At 46.3% G+C, this 23,368-nt stretch overlaps 2 protein-coding genes across 5 annotated transcripts; one reads left to right on the top strand and one right to left on the bottom strand.

The window, feature by feature from the left end:
• The first annotated feature begins 9 nt into the window (after positions 1-9).
• On the top strand, positions 10-3,009 carry PDZD11 (PDZ domain containing 11). 4 transcript variants are annotated; one of them, XM_032330258.1, is made up of 7 exons: positions 10-89; positions 642-741; positions 1,181-1,264; positions 1,709-1,765; positions 2,059-2,157; positions 2,389-2,449; positions 2,617-3,009. In XM_032330258.1, exons 2-7 carry the CDS (start codon positions 655-657, stop codon positions 2,649-2,651), a joined length of 423 nt encoding a protein of 140 aa, XP_032186149.1. In that variant the 5' UTR covers positions 10-89; positions 642-654; the 3' UTR covers positions 2,652-3,009. The 4 variants fall into 4 exon arrangements, with proteins under 4 accessions (XP_032186149.1, XP_032186148.1, XP_032186151.1 ...); XM_032330257.1 differs by having other exon boundaries at positions 43-122; XM_032330260.1 differs by having other exon boundaries at positions 64-126.
• Positions 3,010-8,092: 5,083 nt separating this feature from the next.
• On the bottom strand, positions 8,093-20,383 carry ARR3 (arrestin 3). The gene is made up of 17 exons (XM_032330679.1): positions 20,310-20,383; positions 19,313-19,350; positions 19,015-19,045; positions 18,803-18,863; positions 18,558-18,602; positions 13,648-13,847; positions 13,461-13,520; positions 13,215-13,282; positions 12,415-12,550; positions 12,141-12,225; positions 11,801-11,873; positions 11,275-11,412; positions 9,663-9,746; positions 9,373-9,396; positions 9,132-9,184; positions 8,815-8,824; positions 8,093-8,251 (listed from the first exon to the last, which is right to left on the bottom strand). The coding sequence occupies exons 2-17, from the start codon at positions 19,327-19,329 to the stop codon at positions 8,155-8,157; spliced, it is 1,182 nt and encodes a 393-aa protein (XP_032186570.1). The 5' UTR covers positions 19,330-19,350; positions 20,310-20,383; the 3' UTR covers positions 8,093-8,154.
• Positions 20,384-23,368: the final 2,985 nt, after the last annotated feature.

Genomic DNA, 23,368 nt, shown 5'->3' with positions numbered 1-23,368 from the left:
GGGAAGGGGAGGACCTACGCGCCGCACCCTGAACCCGCCCCTTCCGACCCACCGGAGCATCCGCTTCCGGTTTCCACACTGGATCGGCGGTGAGTGGCTTCTGAGGTTCCTGAGGCCTGCGGGTAGGTGAGGTGGTCTGGCGTGTACTGCGGCTTATGCGCGGGACTCCAGCGGAATGCGGGGCGGGGACCTGGAGGATGGCTGGCGGTGGAGGAGGGGTCGTTTTTGGTGATCCCCACCATTACTGATCACGACTACGGGATGTGGGGCGGTGCCGAGTCCCTATGGATATTGGAGGCAGCCCTCCTTTGGACTTCGAAATTAGACGTTCCTGATTTCCCCTTCTCTGGAATGAATACGGTAACGTCTTTTTTTCAGGACTGTTGTGAGAAAGGAGACCATCTCTATGGAGTAACTAACAAGTTGTTTGGCATCCAGATGTTCAGCAAAGTTAATTGTTTTCTTCCGACTTTTTTCTTCTTTCGCTCTCTCAGTCTCTGTCACCAGGAAGTGGGCTGAGCCCATAGACTGACACTCTTGGGGTGGAGTGGAGTTGTTTTTTGTAACTTGCTGGACTGCTGACCCTAGTGAACCGTTTTGTTTTTTTTGTCAGCTTTGATTCACCCTTCCTTCCATTCCAGGGCCTTGCTGGAGATGGACAGCCGAATTCCTTACGATGACTACCCCGTGGTTTTCCTGCCTGCCTATGAGAATCCCCCAGCATGGATTCCGCCTCATGAGGTGGGAATGGTTGAGGAGGGAATTCATCCCTGTGGGCATGAGATGGTATATGAAAGGTAGAATGGCAGGGTTAGAAATCTCAGTAGGCGGTGAATTCTAGCCTTTGTTATAGCCAGGGGACCCAGAAGTTGGATTCTGAACAACTGAGCCCATTGGGAGCTTCTAATGGTATTCTCCTGCCAGAGTACATTCACACCAGAGAATTCTGGAATTTCAGAGCCCTAGTTTCTATTCTCTCAAGATACAGAGGTGGGGGAGCTCCTGGGCTGCTAACATTTCCCCCTGCCATCCACCTCCCCATTTGGGCAGTGTTAGCTGTTCTGCTTACAACTAAGTTCATGGCCGCACCTTTTCCTGACTTCAAGGTGATACATTTTTAGTCCAGGTGAAGATGTGTATAAAATCTAAGGCTGATTTCTGGGGTTGCTGTGTCTTGCAGAGGGTGTATCACCCAGACTACAACAATGAGTTGACCCAGTTTCTGCCCCGAATTGTCACACTGAAGAAGCCCCCTGGAGCTCAGGTGAGCCTATGGAACAATTGTGTCTTTTTTTTTTTTTTTTTTTAGATTTTATTTATTTGAGAGAGAGAGAGCGCGTGCACGCACAGGTTGGGGGAGTGCAGAGGGAGAGGGAGAAACAGACTCCTTGCTGAGGACCCTGAGATCATGACCTGAGCCAAAGGCAAGATGCTTAACCGACTGAGTCACCCAGGTGCTCTGGAACAATTGTGTCTTAATCCAGGCTAGCTTTGTCTGTACCAGGCCCAGAAGTTGACAGTGGTTGAGGGAATTGATGGGAAAGCAGGTAAGAAGGTAAGGAAACTTTAATGGGCAGAAAATCTGAGATACCACTTCCATAATTTCTGACTCCTCTCTGAGGAACATGTAAGCCAGGCTGGCATACAGTGATGCTATTAGATGTTCTTGTGTGCATGACCTATATTGATCTGTGCTCTTTTCTTACAGTTGGGATTTAATATCCGAGGAGGAAAGGCCTCCCAGCTAGGAATCTTTATCTCCAAGGTATGTGGGCCTGGTAGGCAATATGGATTGCTCATTCCCTTTGTTAAATTACCAGATTGCAGAACCCTAGTGTCCAAAGGCCTGGGAGGAGAATGATAGAGTAGACCTACAGAAGGGGCATCATGGGGACACCCTTTCCCATGTAAAACTTCTCCCCTCGCAAACCATCTGTTTCCTTACATTGTCTCACACACATGCACGCTAGCACCTTACATTTGAATAGCACTTAATTTCACTTACAGCCTTTGAAATTCTCTCAACCTCAATCTCATGTATTCTCTCCTTGCCAACAGGTTATTCCCGACTCGGATGCACATCGGGCAGGACTTCAGGAAGGGGACCAAGTCCTAGCTGTGAATGATGTGGACTTCCAAGACATTGAACACAGCAAGGTGAGCACAGCATCTGGGCTTTGGTGAAGTGAGAAGTCATCCCTGGTGTAGGAAAGGTTGGACAGGATTAGCCTAGTCTCTAACTTGATAAGGAGTCTCCAGTAAGGAAGTCCATTAGGAAGAAGCAGCCAGTAGTGACCTGGAAGGTTGGAGTAGCAAATGATTTTTCTCTTGTTATGATACTGTTCTGGATCGTATCTTCATTTGTACAAGCTGCTGTGTTCCTTCCAGGCCGTTGAGATCCTAAAGACAGCCCGTGAGATCAGCATGCGTGTCCGCTTCTTTCCCTACAGTAAGTGCCACTCACTTTTTTGTTTACCTGGGAGGGCCCTGGGTAGGAACTCTTTAAATATGGATTACTAAAGCCCCCGCTGCCACGAAGCTGGGGATGGGGAACTGGGAATGCAGGCCTGAAAGTAACCCGTTCTTGTCTTCCTTTTCTTTTCTCCTTTTCCCCAGATTATCATCGTCAGAAAGAGAGGACTGTACACTAGAGAGTTGCAGCCCATAGTGCTCCACATGGAATGTTCTAGGACAAGCTGGTTAGGCCTCAGGGAAGCCTCTTTGGAAACTCTACTCTCAGCCCCACCCTGGCAGAGTGGAGTGGGGAGGCTGGGGACACAGTGAGGCCCCACCACCAAGCCATCTAGCCAACTGCATTACCCAGACTCTTCTGTACTTCTTGTTCCCTCATTCTGTAGGTGGGCTTCATTCTCTGAAATGGGAAGAATGGAGATCTCTAGATATAGCCTGTGGAGAGCCCAGCTAGAAAAGGCAACTGACATTTATTGGGGACCACGTGCTAGACAGCTGCACATGTCACACCGTGTTCACTAGAGACTAGAAATCAATAGAAGAAAGAATCTTGAGGCAACTGATGTTTATTGACTACCGTGTGCTAACCAACTACACATTTTCCCTCTCATTTTCATCAGAGTCTAGAAATCAGTAGCAAAAAGAATCCTGGGGGCCTTCCATCTCATCCCATTGTTGTACTACCTGTCTCAGACCCTCCAGAGACTTCCTGGGATTGTTTTTCCCATCTCTGTTCTCCTATCCTCTTCTCTCCCCTGCCCTCCCGCCCTCCAAAATAAAAGGCAATGCTGAGGAAATGTCGGTGTGACTTTTGGGTGATACTGACTGGGTTTTAAATGCTATTGAGGCAAAAATAAAAGCTCTTCCAAGGAGAGAAGCCCCTGGAAGTACGAGCACAACTGTATCTGGCCAGTCCATCAGGAAGGTGCAGGAACCTTCCCTTCAGTGTAACAGGAATGGTATAGGGTGAGGTGAGTACTGGAAGAAACAGTGCCCCTTCCCTCATGAACTTTGGGCTTTTCTTTGCAGGGATGTGATATTAAGGTAGTTGTCTTCTTCCCCAGGATCTTTGATCTGGGACACAAATGAAGGGAGAGGCTTAGAGGCATTCCTTTCAGGGACAGCAGTAGGAACTAATTTCCAACTTGTAGGCTGAGTGATACTATTGACTTCCCTCCTTTTCTCCACTCCAGCACCGTCTTCATTACCAGTTCATTGTTAGCGATTCCAGACCACACTTTATGCCATTTCCATTGGCATCTTTAAAATACCCATTCAGAACAGAAAGGTTTCTAATGAGGTATGGGGTGAAGTCCCCCCCATGATGAAAGTCCCCAGTTTGCCGTGAAAGAATCCTAGGAAGCTTAAATGTGTATTTCCACGCCCTGGCCCTGGAGAGTGATTCTGTTGTTCTGGGGTGGAACCTGGGAATCTGAATTTTTAAAGAAGTCTTCAAATGTGGGAAACCGTTCTAAACAGTATATGGCTATGAGTAGGTTCTGGCTGTCTCTATACATCCCATCTCAGCTTTACTATGCGCTACTGGCAGGTAGCAATGCCCTTGGGAGTGGAGTTGGAGGCAGTCTCCCATTCCTTGGGAAATTAGGCTCCTGCTCCTGCTTGCTGTGCTGCCCCCCCAGTAGCCATCTGAAAAACTGGAGGCTGAGACTTGCCCAAAGGCCTGTTGGCTGCGTGGCCTGAATGTCGAGGTCACGTACTCTGCCTGCAGTTTACAGGTTTAAAAACAACTCCTCTAAGAACTGTGGTAGACATGGTAAAAAGTCCCAGCTAGGTGCCATGGGCCTGAGAGACAAAAAGCCTGCGCTAAATTTGTTCTCCCTTGGAGGTACCTGGAATGGGCAGGATGCAAATGCATTGTAATGGTACAGGCATAGCATGGAGAAGACGAACAATAACAGGCTGAGGCCCAGGGACCAGTGGTTTATCGGGTGTAGATAAGAAACCACGGGGAATGAACTCTAACTAACTGTCTTTGAGGTATCCCAGCTGCCGTAGGCCGGCATCCCCTAGAGATGACTTTTAGCAGTCAAGAGAAGGTAAGGTGGGATGCCTGGGCCTGCAAGAACATTCCACCCCCCATAGCTGCGAGATGCAGTTGAGAAAAAACAATAGCATTTACGGGGGTTATGTTTTTAAAAAATTTTATGTTTTCATTCATTTGCCAGACGCAGTGAGAGAGGGAACACAAGCAGGGGGAGTGGGAGAGGAAGAAGGCTTCCTGCTGAGCAGGGAACCCAATGTAGGGCTTGATCCCAGGACCCTGGGATCATGACCTGAACTGAAGGCAGACACTTAACAACCCAGGTGCCCCTAAAAATGTTTATTTTAAGTACGCTCCACACCCATCGTGGGGCTGGAACTCAGTGACCCTGATGTTAAGAGCCACATGGTCCACTGACTGAGCCAGCCAGGTGCCCCTTGGGGGTTCTATCTTAACTCCTAAGCTCAGGAATTGTATGAAAGCTTGGTAAGTACCCAAATATGTATGTATTTATTTTTAAATATTTATTTATTTGAAAGTGAGAGAACACAGGGAGGAGGAGTAGAGGCCAAGGGAAAGGCAGGAACCCCACCCCCCACACATGCACACACTGAGCAGAGACCCTGATGTGGGGCTCAATCCCAGGACCCCAGGACCATGACCCAAGTGGAAGGCTGTGACACTTCACCGACTGAGCCGCCCAGGCGCCCCCAGTAGCCAAGTATTTAAATCTTAAATCTGAGGGTGGGGGAGATGGATTACTGGGAAGCCCAAATGCAATAAAGTCATCAGATTAGACAGAGTCAATGTCTTTTGATGCCTGGCTCTATGAAAGACTCCAGTTGAATTTCCACCCCTGTAGTGTGTATTAAGGTAAGAGGGATGTAGCTGGGGTTAAATCTCAGCTACCAGGGGGGCAGCTTCTAGGAAACTGAAGAATTCTGATCTTATCTCTTGCCCAAAGGAAGACCAGGGAGCTGTTGTTGGCTGAGGTTAGTCCCATTTTACCAAATATAGCAGTCAGCCCTGGCCATCAAATCAGCAAAGGAAATCTGCCTTCTCTACATTGCACTCCCTAGCCCACCAAAGCTGGGAGAAAAGAGAACTCTTCAGTGGAAATGAATTCTGGATGGCAGAGTGGAAGCCATGTGCTGGAATAACTCTATGTGTGTGCATATGTGTGTGTGTGTGTGCGCACACACGCGTGCGCTTGTGTGCGCATGTGTGCACTTGTGCAAAAGGCCAGGTTCAGAGATTCTGGGCCTTTGTGCTGCATGATGGGGAAATGAACCTTGTACCCACCCTAAGATAGGACAAGCCAAGGTTATCCAAAAGAATAAGCAGTGAGAGGTAGTTAGAGACAAGAGTACAACAAGTACAAAGAGAAATGGGCATTACATATTTCACATTCTAACCCATTTGGGCACTGGTTTCAAACAGCACACTGAGGTCTCTGGGTATTTCTTCCCTGTCATCTGCAGAGACTTGTTTGGACAAATGAGAAATGATATAAGGCACCAGATAGTGGTAAATGGTAACTCAAAGTGAATAGGGACGGATCCTTCTGAAGTCTAATAATGCCTCCCCAGGATATGAACCATAGAAGCCTTGAACCCATCACCTTTCTGTTCCCTGAAACTGGTAAACTTCTCCCATGTAAACACAGCACAGTAGATCCTCGCCATTGCAATTGAACTCTAGGTGTGCCAGAAGTCGTAGTTCTTCCTTACCTATTGTTCAGATCAGTGTTGTTACCCACTTACGCGATGATGATATCATCACCTCTTTCTGCTCCTACATCTATCCACTTAACGTGTCTCCTTGAAAACGATGTCTGTGAGAGAATGTGTTGCGGAGAGTTGAAACACTTAGTAGAGGTTTAGAGGGAATAATGTACCTGTCCTTCCTCTCTCCTAGTCTTACCAACTTCCCTATTTTTTTCCTCAATCCCTTTTTCAAATAAAACATGGCTTAACACACACTTGTGGTGTCCTAGACTAGCCACTATAGTAGTTGAATCATGTGTACCTAGAAATTTAGGCTGCAAAAGCACTCCCGGCTAGCTGTGTCCCATAGCTGCAGCTGAACCTGCATAAGCAAATGTTGAGAGGGATGCATAGGTGGCTTGGTCAGTTAAGCGGCTGCCTTCGACTCAGTTCATGATCCCTGGGTCATGGAATCGAGACCCGCATTGGGCTCCTTGCTCGTCAGGGAGCCTGCTTCTCCCAATGTCTGCTGCTCCCCCTACTTGTGCTCTCTCTGACAAGTAAATAAAAACTTTAAAAAAAATGCTCAGAAGGGAAAGAAACGTACCTTTTAAAGGTTAAAACTTAAAAGGCGAACCAAAAAGAATCAAGGAAACCGTGTCCTTGAAAAGTGGCTGCTACAGCCACAAACCAAGTGGCCTATCATCCTAGGACAGATCCAATCACAATATACTGTCTTGATTAAAGAAGACCCCATGGAGCAGCCGACTTAAGGATTCAAAGCCTCTTGGACTCTGTGTTACAGGGGGAGACTAGACGGAGGCAGAGAAAACGAGAAGCAAAGCGGGGTTTGGTCATTTGGGGAGGTTCTATATTTTTTCCCCTGATTTATCCACAGATAATCCAAGACAGAGCTGCCCAACCATTAATGAATAGGCCTAAGGGGCCAAGGTATAGAGTTAGTGATATGAGAGTGAACACTCAACATCTGGTCCTCCTAAGCACATGATCTTAGGAAGTCCAGTCCAATGACTGCCGGCAACCCAGGGTTGGGTACTCTGCACCCCTCCTCTCCTTCCAATACCAGGCAGTCTTAGAACCAGAAGTGGGGAATGGCCCTTGAGAAGGTTGTCCTGGCTCAACTTCTCAATGCTTACAATAGATAACTTTGAGACGAATCCCTAGGGGGGTTGGCTGAGGAGGGGACAAAATGTTCTGTGTGATGTCTTGCTGGTGGGCTCACCTGGCAGGCACAGTTGAAGGTGTAGTACAGGAAGCCGGTGAGGAGTGGTATCTTCCCCACTGTGAGGTGGCTAAGTGGGCCAACCATCACCCCCAGTGAGGAGGAGGAAATTGATCCCGCCCCTGACACTCTTCCATCCCAGTCACACCTCCCGATCTTCAAAGCCCCACCCAGATACCCCCCTTCTCCTTGCTCTGCTCCCCCAGGCCCATGAGTTTGGGCTTGTGCAGGGGTCGGCTCAGTGGTTTCCAGAAGCCTCTGGTTTGCCGTGGGCCCTGCGTGCGAGGCTGTACATGGCGGCAGGTGGATGGTGTGCTCTCTGTCCTTCTGCTCATCACCTTGCACATGGACTCGGGGGTTGGGGGCATGGCAACGCCCCCTCAGGCCCTGCCTGGAGCTGTGGATGATCCACGAGAGATCGCTGCAGTGACGTTAAGGGGAAAGGGGGGGCTGCGGAGGTAGGGTGGCGGGGGGATAGCCAGGGTCCAGAGGGCAAGTTGAAGGATCCACAGAGGGCAGGTGGCTTAGCCAGAGGGAAGTCGGGGCTTGCTTGGGGGAAAAGCACATGCTTCGGAGTCATCACTGCCAGGGGCAGAGGGTGATGTTATCTGTAATGCCATCACCCTCTTGGAGAAGGAAATACCAAAGAGATTGCCAGGCGCGTCTTGGACAAGTTGATTTATTAGAGCTTTACAGTGGTGCTCCTGCCCAGATGCACCAGAGCGAGGTGTTCAGCTTCCCTCATCCCCCTCCACCACCACAGCCTCCTGGCTCTCCTCCCCGCGGTTCTCCTGCCGAGTGAACTCCTCGATGACTATGTCCTCAGAGCTTGCAAAGCAGCAGAGGGGAATGCAGGGTTAGGAACAACTCTCTGGGCATCATCCACTTTCCCTCCCTTCCTGTGATTCCAGAACAGTGATCTCTTCTCCGCTTCCAACTCAGATCTGAAGCCCTCTCTGGTTAGCGACCCCCACCCCCCCAACCCATGGATCGACCACTCTAGCTTGTCTCCCTTCGCTCCCTCCTCCATCTCCCAAAACAAAAGTCCCTCCCCAACCCCGCCACCACCCACCCATTGTGCTGGAGGGGAAACAAGAATGGAGGGTCGGGGAGGGAGGGAAGTGATTGGTAGAATGAAAGACCGAAGGCGGGGGGAGGGGGGGCGGGAGGGTGTAAGGAAGGGAAGAGGGGAAAGGAGGATTCTGAGAAGAGCAGGGGGTGGAGGGCGTATGAAAAGCACTGAACTATGACACGAGGCTAAACCATAGGTTACCACCGCACAGTATTGAAAGCAACACTCCCGGGAAGCTTTTTAACATTGCCATCGTCATAAAATGGGGGGTGGCAATGGGGAAAGGGGGATGGGGTTTCCGGGCTTCACAGTTTCTTACCTAGCAGCCTCTGTAGCAAAGCATGGAGAGGGAGGGACACACGGAGAAGCTGACACTGGGCTCTTCAGTTCCACTGAGAAATGTCTTGTTTCGCTCCCCCCTCCCTTTTTAACCCTCTCCTCCCTCCCCTTCCCCAAGGTGCGTTCGTGTGTGTGCGCACCCACGCACCCACCCCCCCCCCCGAAAACCTAGGAACCCGATCTGCCCATTGCTCTACATTCTCTACCCACACAGCCAGTCCGGGATTCCGGAGATTAGAACGGCTTGGTCGCCGCAATCAGGCCCACCGTTCCTGTCGGTCCCGCCTGGTCCCTTACCATGTGATGGCTTTGGATGCATCAAGATCAAGGGCAGCTCCACACCGACATCGCTGCGAGGATTCCAAAGAAGAGTCACAGATCTCCCTCTGAGGCCACTCCTGAAACCTCTCCCCCTCAGTTTTCTGGTCCTGGGATGTCCTCAGGCTCTCCTTTGGCCCACTTTTGGTCTCCTTATGTCCTCACCTTCCCGTTCTTGCTCCGTGCCCTCCCCCCACAGCTTCCTCATGGAGTCTCTTACCTGGCTATCAGGTCACCGAGGATGCTGAGGGTAGAATGACATGGTAAAATTAGCAGCTGGAAATGGAAAGTGGCAACCTAGTTTTCCTGGGGGATAAGGGATCATAAGGCCAACTCAGCCACAGGAGAGGTTTCTGGAAGGGAAGGTAGCTTGCTCACTGAGCACACAGGTTTTGGGAAACTGGTCTGGGAGAAGGGATGGGAAACAGCTTGACTGGGTCAGTCCAACGGGAGGGAAAACAAGTGTGGCTCCCTGGCCCCTGCCCAGACAGACCCTGAACTATCACTCACCCTCCACCGGACACCATCAGGTTGACTCTCACTTTGTAGGACACCAGGATCCCCAGGAGCTCCTTGTCCATTCCAGGTTGAAGACTGGAAGTGGTAGTATTAATTGTTGTGTGTTTGTTGTGGGGAGGGGAGTAAAGCATTCTTTCCCTCAGTCCCTTCCTGTGCAGCCTTCTCACAGACCTTCCAAGCTCTCATCTCTCCTACTCACTGAAATTCCATTTCTATTCCTAAAGTCCAGTTTTACCATGTCACCCTCTGCTGAAGAGCCACTTGGTGTGGCTTTCATGACCCTTAGCATACTGGGCTCACCCGGCCTCTCTAACTTCTTCTGCCCTGATTCCCTAATACCAGGGATACAACCTAAGCGGACCCATCCTCTCTCCATGCTCAGAACACGCCATGCAGTTTCCCACCTTCTGGCCTTTGCCTATGCTGTGCTCCCAATCTAGAATGTCCTTTCCTTCCTCTGTTTCTGTTGCTATCCAGATCCTACATGTGCCTCAAGATCTAGCTCATTCAGGGGCGCCTGTGTGGCTCAGTTGGTTGAGTGACTGCCTATGGCTCAGGTCATGATCCCGGAGTCCCAGAACTGAGTCCCAGCATGGAGTCCTGCAGCAGACTCCCAGCTCAGCAGGGAGACCGCTTCTCCCTCTGACCCTCTCCCCTCTCATGCACTCTCTCACTCTCTGTAAAATAAATAAAATCTTTAAAAAAAAAAAAAAAAGGTGTAAGTCATTCAGTCTCCTCCAGGAAGCTCTCTCCAGCTCTGCCGGCTTCTTTTAACTTCTATTGAATTTCTAATCTGAACCACGTGTACAAACATTTAACCTTTAGATTGCATTGGCGTTCCTCTTTGTTCCCTGCCTAGGCCATAAATTGACTGAAGGCAGAGGCTGTCTAAAATGTCTTTGTATCCTCCCACATTGCTTAGCATAGGAATGAGCATGTAACAGGTGCTCCCTGAAAAACTCACTGATTGGAAAATGAGACACAGAAAACTGTAGGATATTGGGAAAGTCTCTTCATGACTCTGGAATAATGATCCTTTATAAAATCATACTGTTTGGATGATTTCCGAGGGTCTTTCTAGCAGTAACAATCTATAGCCTCAAGATTGATAAGGTATGGATAAATGTAGGGGACAAATAACATTCATCAGATGGTGGCAGATGGCTTTTGGTAGAAGACATACCTAGCACTAGGGCCTTCAAAGACATAGGACCAAAATGAATGATTGGGCAGAATTCTACCAATTCCTATTATGTCGTTCTCCTTCTTTTGGTCGTCCTCCTCCTCCATTTCTCATCTCCTAGTCTTTCACTTCTAGACATGCATGAGCTTTGTGAGCTGCAGAGTATTATACAACACAGGGAATTATCCTCACTGCTTCTTCTTTTGCTCCCTGTGACCTAAGCCTGGGCATTGGTCCCATGGGCATTATTTAGCTTCCTGATGGCTTTCAGGCCTGCAGCGGTCTCTGAACACTGGCCTAGGGACATTTTTAAAAAATGGGTAGGCTTCCTTAACAGGTAACAGCTAAGAACTCTATGCACAGCATGAAGAATGGGTAAGGGGATGGGACATGGAGGTTGGGCTTCACGTGTGAGCTTACATTGTGCTGGAGGCTAGATTGGTATCGCCGTGCTTGAGTTTGCCATCCAGTGCCAGGCCCTGTTTCTGGCAGTTGGGAGCCAGGAGCGGAGTTACTTCGAAGCTCTTAGAGAAACTGGAGTTAGCACCTATAGTCTCCCTTTAAAAGAAGAGAAGAACTTAGGCTAGGCTTTGCCAGTTATGCGTACTTTAATTCCCAAGGCCATATTGCACAATTCCATAAACCTACTGGAGTAGCCAAGAGAGTGGGCATGTCCAACTGTGGAGAGTGGGAACACTTTGCTCTGGTGGGAAATCCTTATGCCCCTGACCTCCCCGAGTTTTGATGGTCCTCTTGTGGGTATCCACCCTCTAGTTCTCCTGGGAATCCCTCTTATTCTCTCCAGCACTCATCTTGACTTTCCTCAGTCGTGGGTTCTTACCCTCTTCCTTCTTTCCCCAACCCCCTCCTTTGCCTCTAGTCCCTGACACTTTTACCACCAACCCACCCCTTGGCTCTCTTGCCCCCAGCCCCGGTGCCAGCTCACGTGAACTCCTGGATGAACACGGTCTTGGTGTACTTGTCTAAGGAATACAGGACAACGTCTGTGATCTGGTCAACTGAACAGCCGGGGAAAAGCACGTGACTATAATCATTCAGTTTTCCTCAAAACCCCAACTCACTGCCCTTAGATGTGACCCGACATATGGGTACACTATGCATGTTGTACTGAGATGCGCTTGTGGGCAAAGAAAGATAGGCATTTTGGTAAGCTTGCATTAGAGAGAAAGTCTAGATGAATGCAGACTGCGTAAGTGAGGCAGCATTTTGGAAAAAGACCCGTGGATTAGGAACCAGGTGCAGGGGGAATAGGAAAAGAAGCTCACCTGAAATCTTGATTTTTTTGATGACCTTGTTGGTGCAGTTGTTGATAGAAATGTTGACAGAGATGGGTTTGCCGTGGTAGTGAACCTGAAGCAGAGGGAGAGGCTTATCATGAGGCTGGAGGGAGAACCCTTAGATTGAGACCCAGAATTCCTGCTTCCTTAACAGTGTTGCTGCCCTGGCTTCCGTCTCTGGCTACCCAAGAAGGAAATCAGTGAAGGATCAGGGTTTTGGAGGGGTTTCAGAGTAAGAGGTCAGGAAGTGGGGTTCACAAACCTCCCTGTCCATCGAGGCCTGCAGCTGTAGGGGCTGAGCTGACAGAAGGAAGCGGCGGGTCGTCTGGGCACAGGGGCCAGGGCCTGGTTCTGGGGGTGCAAACTGTATTTTCCGAACCACCAGCCGCACGGAGTCTCTGAGTAGAGGCCAAGAGGTTAGCCAACACATCTCCCTGGGGACTCACAGACTTTTTTCCATGCCAACGGCATGGCCCGGTCCTTGCTTGGGGTGGGGTGGGGGTGGAGGTGGCGTAGAGTCTCCCCCAGAAAATTCCTCTAGACCCTCAGTGGAGGCATCCATACCATGAGTCGGTGAACAATGGCTCACTGGCCAAATGTGGCCTGCTGCCTGTTTTTGGATGGCCCACAAGCTGAGAATGGTTGTTGCATTTTTAAATGGTTGAAAAAATTCAAAGAACGATAATATTTCATGACATGTGGAAATTATATAAAATTCTAATTTTAGTGTCTATAAATAAAGTCGTATTGGAAGACAGCCCAGCTCATTCATTTACATACTGTCTCTGCCTGCTTTCGCACTACAATGGCAGAGTTGAGTAGCTGCAACCGAAACTATAGGGCTGGCAAAGCCAAATTATTTAGTTTTTGGCCCTTTCAGGGGAAGCTGGCCGACTGCCCTGGAGCAAGGAAGAGAAGCCAGAGGGGAAATCAGAGCTGGACCTCTGAGTCGGCTATGATGCTACTATGGAGGTTACAAGTAGGGCTCTTTCAGTCCTGGTATCAGGATCTGTTTCTTAGCCCAGTCTGGAGGCAGGGGTTTTGAAGAGGACTAAAGACTACCTCTTGGAGATTTTCTCCTCCAGGTTTTCAGCACAGAAACTCTTCACTTCAAAGTCAATCCCACAGGCCTGCAAGGGGGCAGGGGCAAAGAGAACTCATTTCTGACTATCCTTTCCTCTTGGGTCTCTAATGAAATGCCTGACCCCATCTCTTAGGGGTCTGTTTCAGCAGTCTTGTCCCCCTGTCCACCTGTCCCTCTTCCTGGTATTGACTATCTCTCTCCCTTTCTCAGAACACGGACCTCACCTTTCCAGCATCTTCAGGCCCTGGCTGCAGCGTCACTGAACAGGGAAGGTTAACAGCCATCTGGGGAATCAGGAAGAGGTCAGCAAACAGGAGAAATAGGGAACCCCTTCCTCTGTTTTCCCTCTTTAGCTTCCCCTCTTAATCTCCCCCTGGAAACCTTGCCCAGGACTGGGGGGGTGGTTAGTACCTGCAGGGTAAAGGGGTAGGCATTGTTCCCCAGCTTTTGCAGGAGTCGCTCCTGTAGGACTGTGAGGGGCCCTTGGGGGCTGGTGGGCTCAGGTGGGAACACCTGCTGCACCTGCACATACAAATCTTTGCGGAACATCAGACCAATCACATCCAAGTCATCGTGGCCATAGCGGAAGGCACATGTCAACGTGACAAACACTGCAGGCAAAGGAGGAAGAGAGTGACTTGTCATGCCTGAGGGAGATAGGAAGTTCTTAAATGGCCCATGGGAAGACATGGAGAGACAAGGGAATATGACTGAAACCATGTGGCCACGAAGAAAAGGATTAATACATTAGACTACAGTAAAATTTAAATCCTCTTTACATTAGGAGTCTTTATGAACAAGAAAACAAGCAAAAGCCCAGGAGAAAACATTTGTACCATGCATAGCAAACCAAAGTTTAGCGGTCCTAACCTGAAACTAATGAATGTTGTGTGTCAACTCTACTTCAATAAAAAATCTTCGCATTTGTGAGATATAAAGAACTCCTGAAAATCAATCATTTAAAGATCCCAATATAAAAGTGTGCAAAGAGTATGGAGAGGCATGATATAGAAAGGCCAGTGAGATGTGAGAACATGTCAGGGTGCCTGGGTGGCACAGTCGGTTAAGCATCCGACTCTGGGTTTTGGCTCAGGTCATGATCTCAGGGTCATGAGTTCTAGCCCGGCATTGGGTTCTGCATTCGGTGTGGAGTCTGCTCGAGATTCTCTTTTGCTTTCCCTCTGCTCCTCCCCGCTGCATGTTCCCTCTAAAATAAATAAATGATAAATCTTAAAAAAATATATGAAAAGATGTCCAATCTCATTAGTAATCAGATAAGCACTGATTAAAACCACAATGATGAGGTAACATGTCACACGCATCAGATTGTCCTAATTTACCCTCCCACCAGCAGTGTGCAATGATAGAAGTTCCTTGGTGAAGGAGTGGAACGATAGAAGTTCATTGCACACTGCTGGTGGGAGGGTAAATTAGGACAAACACTCTGAAGAAACTCCAAAGTGAGTAAAACTGAATCTGCTTATATATTATGACGTAAGAAGAATTTAGCGGAACTCTTGCTCATGTTTATGTGGAGATACATATGAGAATGTCCATTGCATCAATATTATATTTGCTGTAGCATAAAATTAGAAATAATTTTAATATCAGAGAAAGAATGGGTAATACAGCTATGGTATATTCATATAATAGAATGCTAAACTGAGTTTAAATGAACTAGAGCTCCATGTATCAACATGGTTAAAACTCAAAAAAAACTATTGAGTCAAAAGAAAGCTAGCTTCATAATGATACCCATGATCCAATACCGTGTATATGAAATTTAAGAGCATGTAGAACGATACCAGAGTTGCTCGCAGATATATAACTATGGGTAGAAGTATAGTAACATCATAGGAATAATAAACACCAAATGCGGGATAGTTGTTTCCCGGGGAGGAGGCCGGGAGGGAAGGAGGGAAAAAGGAGGGGAAATGGGATTAGGGAAGGACACATGGGAGACAAGTTTGTTTCTGTAGTTCTTTTGGAAGCCAGGCAGTGGGTACAAGGTATTTATTACGGAATTCTCTAGGGTCCGACTACCTCGGCTTGAGTATGACTTGTACGAATCCCTCGAGTTCTGTGAGTCTCAGTTAATTCACCTGTCAATAACAGGAGCTCTGCATATGTTATTTAGACTTCACAACAATCCTCTGAAGTATCATTACTGTTTTTTAAATATTCATTTTCTTAAGTAACTTTTACATCCAGTGTGGGGCTTGAAATCATGACCCCGAGGTCAAGAGTCACATGCTCTATAGACTAAGTCAGCTAGGCGCGACTCTTCTGAAGTATTATCTCCATTTCACAGGTAGAGAAAATGAGTTCAGAGCTGCCCCGGTCACTTAACTGTGTGACTCCAAAAGCCAGACTTCCGTATGCCCAACCCAGGTCATAGGAGTTCCTGTGAGGAGTTGATGTATAAGAAATCCTTTTGGAAACTGTAATTATAGATGTGAATGATGACGACAGTTATAGGAATACTGGCAGAAATCGGATAGTTATAATTGAATTCATACTTATGCAGCTGGTACCTAAGATGAGGGGCAAATAGAAAGCTGCGTCAGTGAACTAGCGGAATATGGGTTGGGGTGCAAAAGCCCTGACCCACAAGAAAAGAAAAGTACCAACAGCCACACACTAGGAGAAAGCAACTTATTTCGTATTTTTATGAGCTCAAAATATCGAACAGCCAGGATATCTGCTTTTCAAATTAAGAACAAGGAAAGTGAATCTATATTGAAAAGATACAATGAAGACTGAAAATAATAATAATGGTAGTATTTATAAGGACTGGGGCAATGGGTGGCCTTATATACTGCAGGAGGGAGAGTCAATTGGTACAATCATTTTGGAGGGCAGTCTGGCAATAGAAACTTTTAAAAATGTGTGAATTCGGGATGCCTGGGTGGCTCAGTCAGTTAAGCTGCTGCCTTCAGCTGGGGGTCATGATCCCGGGGTCCTGGGATTGAGTCCTGCATTAGGCTCCCTGCTCAGCAGGGAGCCTGCTTCTCTCTCTGCCTCTGACTCTCATGAATAAATAAATAAATAATTTTAAAAAGGTTTTCTTTATTTGACAGAAAGCGAGACAGCGAGAGAGGGAACACAAGCAAGAGGAGTGGGAGAGGGAGAAGAGGGCCCTCCACTGAGCAGGGAGCCCGATGTGGGACTTGATCCCAGGACCTTGAGATCATGACCTCAGCCGAAGGCAGATGCCTAACGACTGAGCCACCCAGGTGCCCCATAAATAAAAATCTTAAAAAAAAAAAAGAAAATCGATCGTTTTCATTTTTAAAAATTCAACATCTGCTCTAAAGTTATCAACTTATGGTTGTGGTTGTGTCTGTTAGACAAACAGTACCTCTTAATCATGTGAAAACCAGAAAATACAAACAAAAAGAATAAACCCAAGCTCTGCTGTCATACAACGTACTGCAGAGATAACTGCTGTTAATATCTCTTGCACCTGCATCGCCACTTCATGTCTCTAATTAAACACAAGACTACCATAGGCCTTTGTGCCATTGCCTTTTGAAAGCGAATTGTTTATTTTGAGAGCACTGTAGACTCACATGCAGTTGTAAGAAATAATACAGAGAGATCCCAGATAGATTTTTGTTAAACAATACATCTATACTGCCTTACAACTGGCCTTTATCACTCAGTAATATAGCATAAGCTTGTTATACATCAACAAATGAAACTTGAGAGAAAAAAAATCAGAAAATTCACGAATAAAAACATCTTCATAAAAGGAACAAGACATATAGAAAAGCCAAGGAACAAACTGAAGAAACATAACCAACTTAAATGAATAGTCATAAAAAATTCTACTAAGGGACATAAAGAAAGACTCAAAATGGAAAAGACATCCTCCTTCTGGATCAACATGCGTTTTCTAAACTAAGTATTTCTTTCTATAGGTTATTCTGAAGGTTATTCTAAACTTTTTTTTTTTTTAAAGATTTTATTTATTTGACAGACGGAGATCACAAGTAGATGGAGAGGCAGGCAGAGAGAGAGAGAGAGAGAAGCAGGCTCCCTGCTGAGCAGAGAGCCCGATGCGGGACTCGATCCCAGGACCCTGAGATCATGACCTGAGCCGAAGGCAGTGGCTTAACCCACTGAGCCACCCAGGCGCCCTGAAGGTTATTCTAAAGGTTTTGTAGGAACTTGGAAAAATGATTTAGGGTGTTTTTTATTTTTTATTCTATTCTATTTATTTATTTATTTATTTATTTATTTATTTATTTATTTATGTTTAGAATACAGAGTAATTGAGAGTCTTAAGCTGGTTAATTTACCAGCTATTCCCTAGAATTCTTCTGATATTTAGAACTGGCTGGACTGCTCATCCACACTGTTTAATCAGAAAGACTAAGGTTATTTTATCTCACAGGATCTAAAGGTTATGTTTGAACTAATATTCATCAATTTGTTCTCAACCTTTTTCAAGCCAAACCCAATTTTCAGGCTTACTGAATCACAGAATAAAAAAAAATTTTTTTTAAAAAGCAGTGCAAAAATATGTCAGTGTAATGTTGATCTATGGTACTGTGACCAGAGTAATGTCTCTTGTTACTTGCTGGAGCTATTGTTTTCTTTGTTTCTTTACTTGGGGTCCCCTCCCCCCTAAAAAAGATAGGGGGTTTTCCCTATATAGGAGAGGTGGAAAGATATATCCCAGAGGCCCCAAAATGGCAGTTTGAAGGTCACATCCAGCCCAAGTAAAAATAAAAATTTTTTTATCTATCCAGGCCTTAAAAAGTCGTTTAGTTAGCTGCCAACATTTGAAGATCAGGAAATTTGCATGAAAATATGGATTTCTGGAATACTGGATCTTTCTATAGCCAGTCTAATAAGCCCATGTTCAGTTTAGCAACAAAGCAAGGGGACCACCAAAAATAATAAGGAAACCTAGAAATTTTAGAAAGAAACTATTTTAAATTCTAGTACACATGGAAATGTTGTGTACTTTTGAAAAATAAAATTTCATTTATGTTTTAGAAATATATCTATGTTGAATATTATTTGGGAAAGAGGTACCATAATCGTTTTAGAATTTGGGTCTCTGACGGTCTTATTCTGTGCTTCATTTCTGGTTCCTTTCCAACAATCGGAAAATTTGGCCTCACTGGGCTAAAATTCCCAGTTGCTTGCCCCTACCAGACAAGGCATTCACAGTTCCCACTGATTTTTGTTTTTTTTTATACCTCTCAGGTACACTCATCCACTCTACTCATTCAGGTTACTAGCGGCATAGGTGACATTTCAGTTTGGGGTCCCTGGCACATACAAAGTCCAAGAGAATTTTTACTTACTCTTTCTATCTTTTAAGTAATCAGGGTCAACCAGGACCACACCATCTGTGTAGAGAGAGAGAGAGAGGGCACCGCAGTCAGGAAAAAGCCTTAGACTATGAAACAGAATTGGATCCCTGAAATAGTTCCTCCCATTTTCCCCTTTAATTAGCCTCCTCTTCTGCATTTTCCTTTCTTGGTTTTCTCTTAGTTCCTGGCTCCCATTCCCTTCTCCCCAGGCTCTTTCCCTTTTTGAACTCACTGACCAATGGGATCCACCATGTCCACATGGTCCACGAAGTCCCGTTTCCCCAGGTAGAGAGTAAGCTGTTGTGGAAGAACCTGGCATGTTACTCTCATAATCATCTTTGAACGGATTCCCCTGAAGCCCCCAGCAGAAACCCTTTGAGACCTTTAAGGTGGTACCCACCTGCCCCTTTTGCCCTCTAATTTGCCCGGCTAGGCCAGGTTCTCTCACCTTCCCATTGGAGCAGGTCTTCTTATATACCCTATAAAGAGAAAATCGGAAAGTAAATAGGGAGGGTCATTGGGAGAGAAGGAAAGAGGAAAATAAGGGAGGGGAAAGGAAGGGAAGTGGGGGAGAAAAGGAAATATTCCTAGGATTAGGAGAAGAGGCCCAAGAAGCATGAAAGGGAGTAGAGTTCAAATTGTAAGTAGAAGAGAGGTTAGAAACTCTTTTACCCCAAAGGCAAGTACTTGGGTTCAGGTAAGGGACAGATCACAGATTCAGAGAATTAGAAGGAGTTCTTACTTACCTTGAGATGTTGGCCATGGAGTTGACGTTGTGCCTTTTCTGAGAAGATGGAAAGAAGGAGGAACGTTCAGTCATTTGGTTCCTATTCTCTTTGCCCCATTCTGGGATACCATCCAGACACACCCAATGTGGTGTAATCTTTCCTCCTTAAATAGACACCTCTCCACCATCAAGCACTTTATATTATCCCTCTTGCCAAGATTTCTTATTCAGTCATACTCTTACCCATCCCAGACATGGGGGGAAAAACTATTTTTACAAATTGTCAAGTAACCATACTGTCTGTTCTCCAGGAAGGGCATGGTTTCCTGGAGTAGCTGGGGCATTCTTGAGCACCTTTATGGAGCAGGAACTTGTCTGGAACAGGGCTGGAGGGATGCCTCCATCCAGACAATTGGAGGAAAATTGGACTGGATGAGGCTGGACGTCACCTGGCACACAGTAGTACGTGTCAAGATGTGTTTGTTAGATACACGAATAAATGAATGAAGAAAAAATGGATTCTGCCTGCTTTTGCTCCTACTTTGGATTCTGAGGCCGAGTTCATCTCACAGTGGCTTTAACTCTCAGCTAAGAGGGAAGAAAAGCATGGGAGAGAAGGGTTTTGTGCCCTCACACTCTTGGTTGTTGGTGGCAGAAATCTCTATTGAGGTCGAAAGCCTTCCTTGCATCTGTTTATCACTCTCTTCACCGTCCCCCAATTTTCCCATACTTAACCCCATCCACGTCCCCAGGTACTAAGCCTCGGAGTGGGGACCCTTAGAAAGAAAGAGGGGGATGTCTGTCTAGTGTTTCTCTTTGTTGCATATCAGGTCTGGACTGAAGGGTGAGATTTGGGGAATTTCCAGAGGTCTCTCATAGGGTGTCTTGACCCAAGTGCCTGCTGATTGTGTCAAGAAAGGTGCCCTCAAGTGCTCCTTGATATATTCCTGGGGTTGCTAAAGGTAAAGGATATGGGACCTAGTATGGGCTAGAAATAGAGGAATTTGGACTATTACCTGGGGAGAGAGATGAGGCTCACATCCGTCTCCAGGTCTGTTTGCTATGCTCGCTTCCCCAGCCTCTTATAGTTAAGGTCCTTTGAATGTTTAGACTGGTGGGGGTCAGGGAAGGAGAATGGAGTTGGGGGGGAATAAAACACTGCTTTATAAATAGCTCAGGTGCCAAGAGTTTGGAAAGCAGATTAAAGGCTAAAAGATTAGTGGCTAAGGATTAGCAGGTTCTTGCTGTTGGGACAGGGTGGGGGTAGAGGGTTGAATCTGATGGTGTTAAAGTCTGGGAAGCTTGTGAAAGGGAACTACAGGGTTTTGGCCTCATGAGGCCTTGAATCTGAGGACTAGGATCAAAGGGGAGTCAGGGATATTAAAGGAAAAGCGTGGTGAGGGATAGAAATAGGAGGGCTCAAAGTATGGGTCTTTGTGATTCTGAAAGGAGAGCCTTGTGTCATCCTCTAGTGTTTCTACGTCTCTTGATCAGCTATTATAGGCCACACAAAGGCTAAGAGTATGGGAAAGAGTACCCCTTCCTCAGTCCCCCACCACGTGGGACTTGGGACTCTTGAAGCCTACTGTTTAGAGACCCTGATTATCCCAGCTTATGTGCACAGCAGGAGTCAATCTCCTGTAAGTGGGAGTGGTGACTGGGGAGGGGAGGCTGATTGTGTTGTGCTGTGTGTGCACATGTCTGTGAGCTCCGAATGTTTCTTGATGGAGAGGAAGGTAACAAAGGATTCTTGGCCCAGGGACAGGTTCTCCTGGAAGGACGTTGCATGTGGAGGGAATAGGCAATTGACATCTGTATCACTCCCACATAGAGCAAACCTTCCCACCCAGTTTTTGACTCTCCCCAATCCCTGAAACTAAGTCCATGCTAGAGGCTCTAAGCAGCTTCCCTTGCCTCATATGACCACTCATGGAATTAGAGATATTTCTGTCCTACAGCTGCCAGGACCCCCACAATGGCAGCAACAAAAATAATCTTCCTTTCTTGGCTGTCCTCACAGGGTGCAGGTCCAGGCTTTGTGGACATAGAGACCGTAGAGAGAGAACCTCCAATCTCTGGGACTACAGGACCCTACCCTGCCTTCAACCCCTCATAGAGCTGGCTGGTCTTTAGTATCTATACATAGATGCCCACCACCTTCCACAACAGGAAGTATGTTCTTCAGAGCATGGCCATGACTATGGCTCAGAGGGCTGGGCGTTCCCTACCTCCTGCTCTCTACTGTGGCTGCTGGGCAGCTGTCCTGTATTCTTTTTGTACAGCAAACTGTGTTAACCTTTGCCATTCCTTGCCAATACACACCCCAGGAGCTTGTCTTTTAGTTGCTATTACTCTGCCCTTCTCAGGGATTTTCAGATAGAGCTGGAAGCCCAGACTCTGCAGGGACCATTGTGGGACTAAAACTAATGCTGGACGTACAGGAAAGAGTTCTGCACTTGCCAAGATTGGTGCCTGTGGGGAAGGTGAGGCTTCAGAATCAATGTACTTTTGGACTAGGCTTCAGCCCATTTCTGTCTTCAGACCCACACTTAAAGCATATCCCCTCTTTTAGCTGAGATCTGTGATCCTCTTGGCAGGAAGAAAATAGATCTGGTAGGTCTTTAATTCATTACTATGACTGAACTTAAATCATTATCTCTCTTCCAGGAGTATGTGCCTTTCTTGGCTGAGGTATAATTTACCAACAACAAAATGCACAAACCTTTAATTGCACAGCTTGATGAATTTTTATCTAATGTAGTAGGCTGAATAATGGACCCCAAACATATAGGGTCCTAATCCCTAGAACCTATGAATTTTACTTCATATGGCAAAAGGAACTTTGAAGAAATGGTTAAATTAAGGATCTTGAGATGGAGAGATTATTCTGAATCATCTGGGTGGGCCCTAAATAACCACTAGTCTCTTTATAAATAAGAGGAAAAAGAGGGGGGATAGAAGGAGATTTGACTACAGAAGCAAAGCAATTTGAGAACTAAAGCAAGATGCTATGTCACTGGCATTGAAGATGAAGGAAGGGGCCACAGTCAAGGAATGCTGCTCTGGATGCTGTAAAGGACAAGTGCATGGATCCCACCCGCCCCCTCCCCCCATAGTCTCTTATGGTCACAAGGTAGCTGTTGCAGTTCCGGTGCAGCCTGGCAGACACATTAATTTTAGTGAAACTGATTTTGGACTTCTGACCTCCAGAACTGAAAGAGAATAAGTCCGCTGTTTTAAGTCACCAAGTCTGTGGTAACTGTTTTACAGCAGGAAGAGGAAACTAATACCCCTGTGTGTACACATACATAACAACTACCTAGATCAAGATATAAAACATTTCCATCTTTCCCCCCAATTCCCTCATATCCCTTTCCAGTTTGTAGTTCCTAAAGAGAATTATCACCATAGTTTAATTTTGAGCAAGAGTATTTGCATTTTCTAGTGATTTATTCCTGGACTGCAAAAGTGGTTCAATATTTGCAAATGAATCAATGTGATAAACCACACTGATAAAAGAAAGGGTAAGAACCATATGATTCTTTCAATAGATGCAGAAAAAGCATTTGACAAAGCACAACATCCATTCATGATAAAAACCCTCAATACAGTAGGGTTAGAAGGAACATAATAAAGGCCAAATATGAAAAATCCCCTGCTAATGATCATCCTCAATGGGGGAAAAACAGAGCTTTTCCTCTATGGTCAGGAACAAGATAGATATTCATTCTCACCACTGTTATTTAATATAGTACCGGAAGTCATAGCCACAGCAAAAAAAAAAAAAAAAAAAAAAAAAAAAGGCATCGAAATTGGTAAGGAAGACATCAAGCTTTCACTATTTGCGGATGACGTGATACTCTATATAGAAAACCCAAGACACTCTACCAAAAAATTGCTAGAACTGATACACACATTCAATAAAGTTGTAGGATATAAAATCAATATACAGAAATCTGTTGTATATCTATATACCAATGATGAAGCAACAGAAAGAGAAGGGAAGGAAGCAATCTCATATATACAGTTGCAACCAAAACAATGGGGTATCTAGGAATAAACCTAACTAAAGAAG

This window comes from Mustela erminea, chromosome X (genome assembly GCF_009829155.1).
Source record: "Mustela erminea isolate mMusErm1 chromosome X, mMusErm1.Pri, whole genome shotgun sequence".
Classification (NCBI taxonomy): domain Eukaryota; kingdom Metazoa; phylum Chordata; class Mammalia; order Carnivora; family Mustelidae; genus Mustela; species Mustela erminea.
The sequence above is the reverse complement of the archived record's forward strand: the minus strand, read 5'-3'. Positions and strand labels throughout refer to the sequence as shown.